The sequence below is a fragment of the Ailuropoda melanoleuca genome, chromosome 2, assembly GCF_002007445.2.
Source record: "Ailuropoda melanoleuca isolate Jingjing chromosome 2, ASM200744v2, whole genome shotgun sequence".
NCBI classification, from domain to species: Eukaryota; Metazoa; Chordata; class Mammalia; order Carnivora; family Ursidae; genus Ailuropoda; species Ailuropoda melanoleuca.
This window is the reverse complement of record NC_048219.1, coordinates 64,602,728-64,617,688: the sequence shown is the minus strand read 5'-3', so window position 1 is coordinate 64,617,688 and position 14,961 is coordinate 64,602,728. Positions and strand designations below refer to the sequence as shown.

The 14,961-nt window shown below is 45.4% G+C and overlaps 1 protein-coding gene across 2 annotated transcripts in view; it reads left to right on the top strand.

Moving 5' to 3' along the window:
* Positions 1-7,837: 7,837 nt before the first annotated feature.
* CNN3 (calponin 3) overlaps positions 7,838-14,961 on the top strand; it is a 31,328-nt gene continuing 24,204 nt past the window's right edge. For both annotated transcript variants that reach the window (XM_034653948.1, XM_034653949.1), the window contains exon 1: positions 7,838-8,126. In XM_034653948.1, the coding sequence (XP_034509839.1) occupies positions 8,070-8,126 (57 nt within the window). In that variant the 5' untranslated portion in view covers positions 7,838-8,069. The remainder of the gene's footprint in view (positions 8,127-14,961) is intronic.

Here is a 14,961-nt window from a genome sequence, read left to right as displayed (position 1 = left end):
TTTATAATCTCATGAAAAAGAAAACATCAGTTAGTTTAATTTTCTGTTTAGTATATCAATGCTTTTAATATTATTGAACGAAACGCCTATTTTCCAGATGTCTTCATTGCCAAAAGCTAAACACGTTTATTTCAAGAAACAGGTGCTGATTATGCTTGTAGCATAATCCGGAAGTATTCTCCTTTGTCAGAACGGTGCTACGTGCAGAAATTGAGACCATTAGATCCTTAGAGAATGATTCCCACTGCCACCTAGAGTGAAAAGGGGTTGCATTTCAATAGGAAACTCTGGCCTTTACATTTTGGAGTAAACAAGTTTACAAAGGAATTAACCTGCATTAGTATTTTGATACCATCTTAAATTACCCACGATTTTTGATAAGCAACAAAGATCGGAATGTGACACTGGAACGCGAGTCATTCTGTACTTTGACATGGTTGCTGAGCTGAGTTTCGGGATGTTAATCCTACTCCCTACAAGCAGAAGCTTTTGGACCACATCCTTATCCAAATCAAGAGCACAAGTTATTATAAAGAAGCTGAAATTAAGCAGCTGTATTTGATAGAGGTGGAAGGTCCTGAACCTTTCTGATCCCTTTTCCGCTTGAGAATTAATGAAAAGAATAGGATCCATCTCAGAAAGATGTGGTTGAGCACAGTCCACACACAAAAATCATTGTATAAAAGTCCTGTGAAGGCTGTGAACACCTGACTGGGGCCTCTCCCGTCCTTCCTGAACTCCTTCTCCAGACTGCCGAGTTCTAGGGCAGCTGGTGAGGCATTCGTGTTATTCTGTACGCCAAACTGCCAACAGTCAGCAATTTCTCTGATCCTGGATGACAATAGATAAAATCACTAGGATATTACTGGTTGCTTCAAGCGGGAATGAGGCAAGATAAAGGTAAAAGGAGAGAGTAGACAGAATGAGTGATACATGAACAAATAAGGGAATGAAGAGAGGAAGAAAGATAAAGAGAAGGGAACGTGGAGGCAGGAGGTGGGTGATCTGGGTGATGGGGACAGGTGGCCGGCCCTCGCTTCCAAAAGTCTGGAAGAAGCCCTCGCCTCCCTCAGCTGCTGCAAGCCCCCATGACTCCACGAACTCTCATCTCTCCAGCTCTCCTGGCCCCCTGGTTCCTTCGTACCCCAGTGGATTCTCCGCCTGCTTCTCTCAGCCCAGCTGCCTGCTTGTTAAGGACTGCCCCTCTGCCCTGCTTCCTTCCACTATGGATGGCTTTCTACTCCTGCTGCCTCCATTGCTGCAATAGCTCCTCCCTTTCTTGCCCAATAATTAAGATTTCTACTCGACTTGTGGTCCTGAGGCTTCTCACTGAGAAGCACCACAGTGAAAAGTAAAATGGTTTTTTGTTTTTTGTTTTAAGTAGGCTCCACTTCCGACGTGGGGCTTGAACTCATGACCCTGAGATCAAGAGTTGCATGCTCTACTAACTGAGCCAGCCAGGCATCCCTAAAATGGCCTTTCTTATCTTCATTTTTGTAGTTACTCACTTCCCCCTTGAAACTCTCTTCTATGGGGAAAAATAATTAAGATTTGCTTTGGGGCGCCTGGCTGGCTCAGTCGGTAGAGCATGCAACCCTTAATGTTGGGGTTGTGAGTTCGAGCCCCAAGTTGGGTGTAGAGATTATTTAAAAAATAGATAAGTAAAACCAGGGGTCCCTGGGTGGCTCAGTTGGTTAAGCGTTTGACTCTTGATTTCGGCTCAGATCATGATCTCAGGGTCATGAGATGGAGCCCCAAGTTGGGCTCCAGGCTGAGCGTGGAGCCTCCCTAAAATTCTCTCTCCCTCTGCCCCTCCCACTGCCCCCTCCAACTCCTGCACACTTAGGCTCATTCTCTAAATAAATGAAACCATATTATCAGTAAACTTAAAAAAAATAAATAAAATCTTAAAAATCCCCAACTCTCTCCTGTGTTGTTTTCTGAGTTCATTTTAGTGATTTTCTTTGTACTTAGTTATTTCATTTGCACCATCTCTTTTTTTCCCCTCTAAATTTAGGCCATCCCAGAGCTGAGCTTTTTTATTTTCTATATACATGCCATCCCTGAGGAAACTATGGATTATAATGATGTAGCATAGTACGGTAAGAAAAACATGGGTTTCAGAAGCAGAAAAAAAAATAAATTCTGGTTCTAGTATCACTGCTGTGTGACCTTGAACAAGATACTAACCTCTCCGAGACTGTTTCTTCCATCTCAAAAAAAAACTGAGGACAGTCATAGCTCCCTGAAATTGTTTTCGTGAAGATTAAATGGGATAAGATTTGTAATAAAGTGCTTGTCATGATCTTTCATTGAGCAAACACGTTGACCAGCAACTATATGCCAGACTCAATTTACTGAGAAATGAAGCAATCAAAGATACACAGTTTTCTGCCCTAAATCTACCCACAATCTAGGATGGATATTGGCATGTAAACACATAAATCAAATACACTGTCAGGAGCAACAATAAGAACATTTACAAAATAGAGAGGAGACACAAGAAAAGAAGACAAATAAACCTACTGGAGGCTTGTGAGACAAGGAAGGCTTTTGGGAAAAGGTGATATTTGTGTTGGATTTTGAAGAATAAATTTTTTTTAGGATTTTTTTTTTTGAAGGATAAATGTTAACAAATAGAAGCAGAGAAAACTGCTAATGTAGACACATGTAGGTGTGAAACGGCGGGACTGTTGGGGCTGGAGAGGTAGAGAGGCCAGATAATAGGGTGGTCTAATAGCGGCAGTAACATCCTATTGAGCGATGACTGTGCCAGGCGCTGCCACGTAATTAAGCACTTTGCATCCATCATTTCTTGAAATCCTCCTTACAGCAACCCTGGGAGTGGAGAGCTTGGCTTGGACCTGGGGCCAAATGAAGAGCCACTAGACTTTTAAGTAGGGTGGATACCATACTACTTTTTGCCTCTCTGAATTTGACTAGGCACCTCAGAAAGTGGAATCATATCGTATTTGTCTGTTTGTGACTGGCTTATTTTGCTGAGCGTAATGTCCTCATTGGTTTGTCCATGTTGTCACATGAGTCAGAATCTCCTTCCTTTTCAAGGCTGAATAATTCCCACCACACGCTGAAGGGCAGCAGATTTTACCATCTCAAAATGTGTCCCTTTGTGACATAAGGCTTATTGTGAACTAAAACCATTCAAAACCCAGCAGATTCAGGCAAAAGCTCTTTACCTCCCCTTCAACTGCCTAAGTTTGCGCTGAAAAGGAGGCCTATGCCCGGAAGAGAACTATTACTAGACATGCCTTTTACCCGAGAAACTTATCTCTGTAACAGGGAAACCTTTGTTTTCCAAACATTTCTTCTGCCTTCCTATGAATGGCCTTTCTTCCCTTCGTCTCCCCAGATCCTTACCCTTTTCCTTAGCTCCATAATATTATATGAACCTCAATTACCTGGCTGTCCTTTGAGTCTTCAGATCTTTATGGGGCTTCCATATGTATGAAGTTAAGTTTGCTCTTCTCTGTTAATCTGTCTCATATCAATTATATTATTAGACCAGTTGAAGAACCTAGCAGGGAAGAAGGGAAAATTTTTCCACCCCTTCAATATACAGAGCACATTTTGTTCATCCATTCATTCATTGATGGACACTTGGGTGGTTTCCACCTTTTGACTATTGCGAATAGTGCTGCTGGGAACCCGACTGCACCAATATCTCCACGTGATCCTGCTTTCAGGTGTTTTGGGTGTGTACTCAGGAGTGGGATTCCTGAACCTTATGGTAGTTCTATTTTTAATTTATTTTTAAAATTTTTTTAAAAAAATTTTATTGTTTTTAGAAAATCCATGCACTGAGGCATAAGTTTTGAAGATGAATCTGGAAGAGGGAGGCTGGGGTCAGGATATCATTCCCTGGCCGCAGATGATAAGAACCTCAATTTCAGGCTGTTGAGAAGGGAAGGAAAAGAATAGGTAAGCAACTGATGAGCACTTGATGCCTCACTGGCTGTCAGAGAAGGAAAACGTAGCGTTCTGGATGACTTCCTTATAGGGTCTCTCCAGATTTGGGAGAGCTGGAGCTTAGACAATTTTAGGTGTCATCTTTGAGAAAAAAGAATAAAAAAGAATGAATAGTTTCATTTAATCCAACTATTTAATAATTCATTTAACAGTTTTAAATTTAAATTTAATTTAAAATGGAGTGGTGGGCACTCCTCAAAAGGACATGCAGTGCAGCCAAAAAAAAAAAAAAAAAAGAGCAGAGAGCAGATGTACCTTGTAAGAGTGGTTTCAGATTCTTGAGGGATCTAGGAAGTTGATTTTTGAGAAATCCTAAAGCAGGCCTGGTTTCAAATCCCAATTCTGCTATTAACCATTTGACTTTGGCCAAGTTGTATATCCTTTCTCACTGAATCTTAGTTTCTTTTTTTTTTTTTTAAAGATTTTATTTATTTATTCGACAGAGATAGAGACAGCCAGCGAGAGAGGGAACACAAGCAGGGGGAGTGGGAGAGGAAGAGGCAGGCTCATAGCAGAGGAGCCTGACGTGGGGCTCGATCCCATAACGCCGGGATCACGCCCTGAGCCGAAGGCAGACGCCTAACCGCTGTGCCACCCAGGCGCCCCTGAATCTTAGTTTCTGATTGTAAATCGGAATAGATAATATTTACCATTACAGGGTTGTTGTGAGTGATATCTATAAGTGAGGTGACCATAGAATTTATCATCTACACAGGGACACTTCTGAGAGTGAAAAGGAAGACTATTAAGGAGATTTACCAGAACTGTGTGAGACAAAAAATGTTAGTAGTACCATAGTTCACTCTCAAAAGCATCCCTATTTGGGTAATAAATTATACAATCTCACTGCCCATAATACATCTCTAATGGTGCTTAGCACAGAGTAGGTGTTGGTCTTAGCCTCCTGTGAGCCTTCTAAGGTCCCCTCTGCCTTTAATACAACTGACTGATGCCTTCGTAGTTCCTTGTAATTCTCCTGCATTGTGGATTTATAGGATGCATCCTCCAAAACATTTGTTACTACCGTCCTGGTGGCAGGATACGTGACAATATGATCCACAGATCTGTATCTGTGAGAGAATCTTTTCTATACAACTCCCCAGCGGCTGCGTAAAATGGGAATTTGGAAAGGTAGCATTGACCTCTTTAAGAGACTTTATTTCAGTTCAAAGTGTTCTGCGTGTTAAAGGCGTTTCCAGCTAAAATACTTAGGATTGTTGGGACACACCCTGGAGGGCATTTTGTAATGTGAAATTTCACTTAAACTTGAGCATTTGCTGACACATACTATTGTTACAAGTTGGTCAGGATTTTCTAACTCTAGCCTGGCAGGAATAAATTAAAGAAAACACAAAATATGGGCAAAAGACTGAACAAACACTTGATGAAAAAGATACATAGATGACAAGCACATTATTTTAATTTTATTAAAATTAAAACTACAATGAGATACCACTTCACACCTATTAGAATGGCTAAACTTAAAAAGACTGATCATACCAAGTGTTGGTGAGGGTTTAGAGGAACTGGAACTCTTATATACTGCTGATGGGAATGCAAAATGGTACAATCACTCTGGAAAAATTAGCAATTTCTTAAAAAATTAAATATATGCCTTTCATATGATCCAGCCATTCCACTCTTATTTATACATGAGAAATGAAAGCATAGGTCCATAAAAAGACTTGCACATGAATGTTCATACAGCTTTATTTGCAAGAGTGAAAAACTGGAAACCCAAATATTCAATAAGGGAATGGATATATAGACTGTGATATACCCTTACCATAGAATACTACTCGGCAATAAAAAGGAATGAACTATTGATATATGCTACAACATGGATGAATCTCAGTAATTCGGCTGAGTGAAAGAAACCAATTAAAAGGGAATATAAGACGTATGGTTCTAGGAAACACACACTGATATGTAGAGACAGAAAGCCTATCAGTGGTTGTTTGGTCAGGTAGGGTAGCGAAGAGGAGAAAGAGGGAAGGGTTACGAAAGATCCACTTTTAAGTAGACAGTGGCATTAAATATACTTCCGTTGTTTTGTGACTATCATTGCTAACCATTTCCAGAGCTTTTTCATCATTCCGAACTACAACTCTGTACCTATTAAACAATAACTCCCATTAAACAAAACTCATCTTTATGTCTGTTTTTCATGACAAAATTGAGTATAGTTCTTGAACATTCTATAAGGAATGACCTTTAAGTAGATTCAAATTATTGTGACTGTATGTTTTCCATCTCCACTGTACCTCAAATCTGACCACCACTTCTCACACTCAAAAGAAAAGTGGGTGAGGTTTTGTGTATGACACATGGCCACTCTCACACTACTGGAAAAACAGGCCAAGCCGCTTGTCTCGCTAATTGTGGGTCAATTGTGTCATTTGTGTGGGAAGAATGACCTAATTACCATTACTGCCTCCTGTCTAAATTAGCAAATCACATATAAATCATTCATTTTCCTCCCTATTAGCCTCCCCCACCCTCCCACCCCTAGTCATTCCAAAGTCCATAGCTGTTTTCTGCATTTTCTTTTAAAGTTGCCTTATTCTTTCCTATTCCAGGATGGCTCAACTGCAGTAAGATATTTGGCTTCTCTTCTGATCCCATGATTTCTTCTGGCACAGTAGCTGGGGGTTGGTAAACAAATCTCTTATACTAGGATCTCAGGGGTTGAAACATGTCCTAGGTGTGCCCAGGAAAGTGACGACAAGAGGTGAAGTTTTGCACATGGGCAGACCTTGGTCAAGATACTTAGGTCTTTGAGTTTCTTTTTTCTCATCTCTGCAACGGATATGATGTCTACTTACTAGCCGTTGGTAAGGGTAAATGAGATAATGTTTGGAAGACGTCTGGTACAGTACTAGGAGCTCAGGCGAATGATGAAAGTTATGCTCCCTTCCTCCTAAGTATCAAATTACTTGGAGATTGGAGGATAAGAAAGTGGTGGGTAGGAAGTAGAACCATGAAAGAACCGAGGCCGCTTCTGGCCCAAAGGACGATACTTATCTCTGTACAAAGGTCTCCTATTCAAAGAGGCCGCTAGCTTAAAAATAAAATTTAAAAAGTAGAACAACAGCCACTTGGGTGTTTGGACTAGCTTAATTCCGGATAAAGATGCTTGTAAAAAGGAGCTGGTGCGAATCCAGAAAAGGACTTGAAATGCCCCAGGCTTTGCCATGGCACGGTCCCTAGTTTTTTTCCGCATTGCATTTAGAGGTTTAGAGACAGAGTGAGCTCAAATTTGGCCAAAAGCCTTGACTGTTCCCGCGGTGGCAGCGGGGTAGAGGTCAGACCAACAGGTGTGGGAGACTGTGAGGTAAGGAGGAAGGAGCAGGTGTCGGAGGACCCCCCCCCCTTTCTCTGGCACAGGGTCTCCGAGGCTGCTCGTGGTGTTCCCAGTAGCGGGTAGAGGAGCCCTGCCCCGTATCAGAGCGCTCTGGGCCGGGAGCGGGGAAAAGACCCTGGTGGGCTTCCCACCCTCGGCCAGCCCCGAGCGCGGCGGCGGATGCCTGGAAGTTGACGTGCAGGCTGGGCCGCTGGGAAGCCCCTAGGCGCCGGACGACGGGGCTGGGCCGGCTCCAGTCCCCCGGCCTAGCCTCGGCCCGCGCCGCCCAGCCCTCGGCCCAGCTGGGAGGAGGGGCCCCCTCGCCGCGGGTCTCCGTGGCTTGAGGACGGGGGCGGGGGCCCGGGACCCGCGCCGGGAGAGAGCGTGGCGCTCGTGTCCCTTCAATTGGCCGGCCCGCCCCCTGGTCTGAGCAGCGCGAGGAGGCGGCTCTCCATTGGCCCGGCCCGTCGGCCAATCCCTGAAGGCCCGGGGGAGGGGGTGGGGGCAGTTCGTGGGGGGACTCGGGAGCGGAGCGGGAGGCTCTGCGGGACCCAGTCGGACCGAGCCGCTGAGGCACCGCCCGCGCCCCGCCGCCGCGTCTGGGCGTCTCCTGCGCCGCCCAGGGGAGCGAGCTTCGAGCATCTCGCGCTGCGGCCACTCCTCGGGGCCAGGAGCAGGGAAGCCGAGTACGAGAAACCCCCAAACCCGAGCGCAGCCTCTTGCCGCCGCCCGAACCACCATGACCCACTTCAATAAGGGCCCTTCTTACGGGCTTTCGGCCGAGGTCAAGAACAAGGTACGCCGGGGCTCGGGTGGAGCCCTGGCCGAGGGATGGGAAGCTAGACGCCGCCCGGGGGTCTCTGGGACTGGGGCGGTGCTGGGCCGCGCTTCGCCTCTGAGCGCCTGGGCTGTCGGGCTTTGCAGGAAGGAGACGTCGGGGCGGCGCGAGAGTGGTCGCGCGTCCCGGTCCCGTCGCCGGGCTCGAAGCGCCGGCCTCCGGGCGCTCTCCCGGCTTTGTTCGGCGCCGCGGGCTGGGACTAGAGGCGGGCGGTGAGTTCCCGGGCTCCTGGAATCCCGCAGCGCCAGCCTGCAGTTACCGGAGCCAGTCCGTGGCTGCAGGACGCGCCCCTCCGGGAAGGGGGCGCTCCTGCCTGGTCATTCGCCCTTAGGTGGGGCCTGTCGGCGCGGCTGGGGACCCAGCACGCAGCCCCCGCCGTCCGCCCCGGCCTGGGCAGCTGCCCGACCCAGCGTTTTCTCCTACCGCAACCCCTGGCCGAATTCAGCCACAAGCAAAGTTAGTCGGTTACGTGGCCGAACTGGGTCCCCCATTGTTCCTTGCTTCTTCCCGGGGAGGGGACCGTGGAGCGGTCCACAGACCCCAGGGAGCCCCGGACCCTTCCCAGTTTTAGAATCGCGGCACCTCGAGGCAAATTGCTGCTGTGCTCCTGCAGAAAACAGACAAAGCCTGAGCGCGCCGCCTTGGGAGTGATATCTGCTGTAGAGTTGAGATTTAAAAAAAAAAAAAAAACCAGAAGTTTGTAGTACATTAGACTTTAACGATATCAAGGATGTTTTCGTGGGTTGCTTTTGTTTTGGAGTATATTTGCTGCGGCTGGTTGAAGTTTGGAGTGATTTGGCTTTGGTAACTCTCAGCTTTGCCACTGCCTAGCATAAGAATGCATTGGGTTTATCTTTGGGAGTTTTGGTCTGGGAAAGAGATGAGAGACGTCCCCCTCCCCAAATCCTCTCCTTCCTTCCTCCCTCCCTCCCTGCATTCCAAGCCCGTGACATCAGGGGTTTCTGGGGGAAGAGCGCAGCCAATCGGCGTGGAACTGCGCACAGAACACTCATTGTCTCCTTTTTGCTGGTCTGGCCAAAGCGCCACAAAGGAGGGCTGCTGTGATTTCATTCCCATTAACCTCCCGGGAGCCGAAGCATGTCAGGGTTGCTACCGCACCGTCCGACCGCTGGGAGAATACGCTGGCGTTGTCGGGGCTGCAACATCCCGGTGTTGGGGGTGTCTGCGGTGTGGACTGAATTATCGAGAGGCAATGAAGCGCACCGTTGTCAAACCCCAAGGAAGAGTTCTGTCTCTTCTCACCCTTGTTACAGCCCGCGCATCGTAATTCAGTTGTTAATAAATTCTGAGCAGTCGGTGAAGCAAAGCATTGATTTTAGTCCCCGAATCTAAAATTGGAACGTTGAGGTCCTTTACCTTGTCAAGTGTGTTGCCCTTCTTAGAAAACAGTCTCCTGGACATTTTTTTTTAAAGGACAGAAAAGTAAGTGGTTTGTGTCTGATCGTTCGGTTCTTTCCAAGGTTTACAAATGGAGCTTTAGGAATCTTTTCAGAGCAACCGGCAAGTCCAAATTGTTGGATGGGATACCCTGGCGTGGTTTGTGCACATTAATTTTAATTCGCCCTTGTGATTCTTGGCCGGCAGCCGTTGAGTCTCTACCTTTTGCATTGTAAATGAGGTCCTGATAACTTTGGCAGTCCTTCAAGTGACTTATTTTTCTTGGATGTTAATATCCGTATTAATTTCTTTTTGCTGACTAATGAAGCAGCTTCTGCCCTTTTCTTACTTTTTATTGAGCAGACCAACGAAGGAAATGCAGAGACTGAGGCTAGATCACTATAATTATTATACATTTTTTAAAACAGTAAAACCTCACTTTTCAGAGCCTTCGGAAAGCTAGTTATAGCTTTCGGTTTCTATAACTGTGGGTTTATTCCTGTAAGCACCAAAGCCATATTTTAACAACCCCCTTCCTTTATATGGGTCCTTCGTAGGGACTTCCTTTCATAGGGAGTCTTTTGATCTTAAAGCACTGCAGCCCCGTGAGGTGGGAAGGATGGCTGGGACCATCCAACATCATTTACAGACCGGGATGCTGAAGCTCAGACAGGGTGTGATTTGCTCCAGATCACAGAAGACAGTTGGAATATTCTAAGAATTTTCACTCTAAAAGTGATATCTTAGTGAAGTCACTATTGTCTGCCCCACCCTACCCACTTTTGCTGTCCACCTGTTACTTCTTGACATTGTGATTATTCACGCAATGCTGTTTTCATCTGTTCTGGGCTTGGAAATCGAATATCCATGTTTGCTAGGCTTTTGTGTGAGATACTGCACTTCAGCTGAGGACACAGAGCCCACAGTGGAGTGGGTATATGGAACATGAACTTTGATACCGCTTGGTTTGGACACCTTTTGACTTCTTTCTGCTTTGTCTTTATGTATTGCATAGCTGATATGTCGCTTAAATGTAAAGTGTTCCCCTCTCCCCCCAAACTTCATTTAACAAAATGGAAAAAAATACCAACATCTTCAGGAAGCAGTGTGGAATGGACCTTGGAATTGAGCAGACATGGGTTCTAGTCCTCCCTCTGCCACTGCTGCCTTCTATGATGTTGGGCAAGTTAGTGGGTATCGCTGTCCTTGTTTCCTAATCAGTAAAATGAGGGGAATGATAGTTATTGCCCCTAAGCATTGCATTGAGATGTGTGTTTGTAGTAGTGGCTATATTGTAGCTGTTAGTTGTTAGTAATAGGATATTGGCAATCTATTTCTTAGACTTGTCACTGCCTCTGTTAAGTATTCCATCTCTATTAAATAAGCCTTTGGTCTTTCTATATTCCAGCTGTGAAAGCAGTTCATCAAGGAATTGAGGAAGCCTTTGCTCTTAAGTACTTTTAATTAGTAAAATTTCAGGGAAAAATCTGTAAGCTTAAGATACTTATTCGACAAGATGAATAATTAACAATTAATTTTTTTTTAATGGGCAGGAAGTTTGAAAACAGCCTAAAAGAGTAGAATCCTTCAGCATGGACTCTGAACCACATCTTTAAACAGCGAGAGTCAGTAACTTTCCATCTACAAAGATCATAATAGAGTATAGGGTCAGGGACGATACAGTAGTTGGTGTAGACAGTTCGGTGGGTGCATAGACACTCATAAAGTAGTAAGGTCTTGCATAGTATTCTGCAGGATGAGCCAGACCCTTGACTGCATCTTGGGGACCAGAATGAAAAGGAATATAGTTATGTGCCCTTTAAGCTGTGGGAAAACAGGACAGGTCTTCAAGGAAAGCACAGTATGTCCTGATGCTTGGCTCTGAACAAGACGTTGGAGCCAGGGAAGTTCCTCCTAAAGTTAGGATGCAAGGAAGCCCGCCCTCACCAGTCTTAGAGCAAATGGGGTAGGGAGCCGAGAGGTCCCAGGACAAGTGGAGGGAAGTCAGTTGTGGGGGGAGTGGGTAGAGCTGAAATTATCTTACCTCAGGGTGTTTTGGGGGGGAATCTATCTGAACTATTAAGAAGAATGGGATTGGAATGCCTGTTCTCACTGTTCCTGCTCACGTGGAATGTGTGATTTGAGCAAAGTAGCTTCCCACAGAACCTTCTTGGTTACTAAAAGGTAACCTCAACAGCTAAAAACCGTGTCAGAAGACTTATTACTGAAATTGTAAATCATGGAAGAGTAAGTTAAACAATCATATAGTAATAATTAAATAGGACCAAATGGCCCCCGAGTCCTGCCAGCCTGCCTGCCTTTGGATAAGCAGTCGCTCCTAGAGTGTTCCTGATCACAGTAACCCCAGGGTGATGGTGGACTCCAGCTGTAGACTGCACCCTAAGGTGGCCTGCCTTGTTTTGTTAGGAGAGCACCGGAATCATGGTGAAGATGTACGTGAATTTAGCTTTAGCTTTACCTTTGTTTTTTCTCCATACCCAGTGTGGCACTTGAACTCATGACCTTGAGATCAAGGGTCCATGCTCTGCTCACTGAGCCGTCCAGGCTCCCCCAGAAATAGGTTTTTAATTCAGAGCTTTTATTATCTCTTTCCACCAGCCGTTAGGGTTCCGGTTTTACTCACTGATGAGATACATCACTGTCTGTATTTTAGAGTAACTTGGCACGTGGTTGGTGCTCAGCGTATGTGACTTAATGAACTGACCCATCAGGAGTAGATTTCACTATCTTTAAAAATTGGAAATCAACCCTGTTAGAGTACTCTTCGTGAAAGTGTTCTGTAGTGCAGTGTGGTATTTTGGGAGGATCAGGTGATTTTTACAGCTTGTTTTTTGTCAGTTTGTTTTATTAATATTACATTAGAAAATTCATTACCAAGAAAATTCCTTTGTTGTTGCTGAGGCTCTTTTCTTTTTTCTTTTCTTTTCTTTTCTTTTCTTTTCTTTTCTTTTCTTTTCTTTTCTTTTCTTTCAAGCAAAGCAAGGTTTATTTATTTTTTTAAAGATTTTATTTATTTGACAGAGCAGAAGCAGGCAGAGCTGGAGGGAGAGGGAGAAGCAGGCTCCCTGCTGAGTGGAGAGCCTGACATTGGGCTGGGTCCGAGGACCCTGGGATCGTGACCTGAGCCGAAGGCAGACACTTAAGCAAGGTTTATTGAGCGATAGCAAAGTGATAGTACAAAGTTCCCGAGGAGGGAGGGGACAGGAGAGAGTTGCCCCTGAGGCTCTTTCTTAGACTCACGAATTAGGGAGGAGAGAAGTCCCTCCTGGAAGGCTCTGTGGGATGCCGGCGTCTCCCAAAGGCCACCTGCAAAGTGGTCTTTCAGCTGACCTGGATGGGACGTGCCCTTGTGGTTTACCTGCCCTCTTTTTTTCCCCTTGTCTTGACCAAAACAGTTGAAGAAAATACATTTGGTAACTTGAGAAGGGGTACGGTGCTTTCCTCTTTAAAATACTGAGACTGCTTCACTCTGGAATTTTAATGAGGATCGTTATCAAGCTCACTGTCCTGTGACCCACAGCTTTGCTTTGCTTTTCCTTTCTTTTCTTTTTTTAAGATTTATTTATTTATTTATTTTAGAGAGAGTGCACTCCTGGGAGGGGCAGAGAGAGAGAGAATCTCAAGCAGACTCACTGCTGAGCACAGAGTCCCTTACGGGGCTGGATTTCACAACTCTGAGATCCTGACCTAAGCTGAAACCAAAAGTGGGACGCCCAACTGACTGTGCCACCCAGGTGCCCCAACCCACAGCTTTTTACACTCTTTCCTTCGTGGAAATCGTACTCTTTGCCTGCCTGTGTGTCTGGCTTAATCTGTGGACATGTGACTTAGGGTCATGAGTTGGAGCCCCATGTTGGGTGTGGACCTTAGAAAAAATAAGCTTGGTGAGAAGACCTTGCTACTCTAGTCAGCCAGAGGTGCGTCCTTTCTCCCGGTACTGTTGCCCTTCCAGGTTGGGAACATGGGGGTTAGTGAGTGTTTTCACTTAAAAGTGTGTTGTGAACCATGATTATTATCTGTAACGTTAAAAAAAAAAAATGAAGCACAATTGGATGGTTTTGGCTTTTCAGCCAGTTACCATTATACCCACGAGAATGAGATGCTTTACTACCCTCTCATGGCAGCTAGGTGGTGGGAGGGGGTTCTCCTTAGATTTTTGGCGAGTTTCATTATATTCTAGGCATTCGACTCCTGTGGCGTATATTCCACGCACATTGGTTCCTCTTAACTCTGCATTTCTAGCCATAGAGGGCTCTTAGCTGTTACCTGAGTGTGCTTGGGCTCAGGTTTTGGTTAAGGATTTCCTGAGCCCAGCGCAGATCCTGGTTGTCTGTGGGGCCTGAGGCTTATGCAATTTGGGGAGGGGGAGGAGATGTCAGTTGTTCTAAAACAAAACAAAACAAAACTTCGTTGCAAATTTTACGAAAACAGATGACCATGGGAATCCTTGTTACCCTCAGGATCCCCGTTAATCTCCTTCAGGGTCTTGTCATGAGAAAGTGGAACCTAGTGGCTAAGAACGTGGACCGTGTAGACCATCTGGGTTGGAATCTTTGGTTCTGCCTCTGACTTGGTAACCTTGGGGAAGTAACCTGTGTCTCATCTGTAAAATAAGAATATGGAAACACCTACCTTTTATAGGGTTGTTGGGAGAAATAAGTAAGGCAGATAATTCACGTAAGGTGTTTAGAATTATGCCTGGAAACCAGAAGAGCACATTATGTAAATGTTAGCCATTGTTCCACTTTGCCGCTGGTTCCCTGAGGGTTAGGTGCAGTCCCGTGTTCTGAGTTTCTCGTATCTTCTAGATCCTGAGATTATCTCCAGGACTTAGACATTCATTCAGGAATCTGTTTGTATCTGAATGAGGCTTCTGGCAGTTAAGGGACGACGATGCCAAGCGGTATCTCTGGGTTTCGCTTCTGTCAGGAATAGGATTTGCCTCTAGAGTCCTTATCCAAGCAAGACTCCTTCCCCTGGTGGCCTGTGCTCCCTCTGTGAAATCCCAGGGCCTCTAACCCTGTTCTCCTTCTGTCCACATTGCCTGCAGAGCCAGGGACTTCTGTGTAGAGCTAGAGACTTTCCTTTCTGGCCATGTTCTTATTTGGCTTTTTCTTAAGAGATTGAGTTATGTTAAACGGGATAAGATAGCTCTTTCATTTCCTGGTTTCAGAGAGGCCTCCTGTTCTCCACAGTAGACTGACAAACATATTTACCTCTTTGTGTTTCTTTTCTTTTTTTTTTTTAAGTTTTTTTTTTTTTTTTTAAGTTTTCTCTACACCCAACCTGGGGCTGGAACTCGCAACCCTGAGATCAGGCGTCACTGCTTCGGTGACTGAGCCAGCCAGGCCCCCTTCCTCTTTGTGTGTCAATC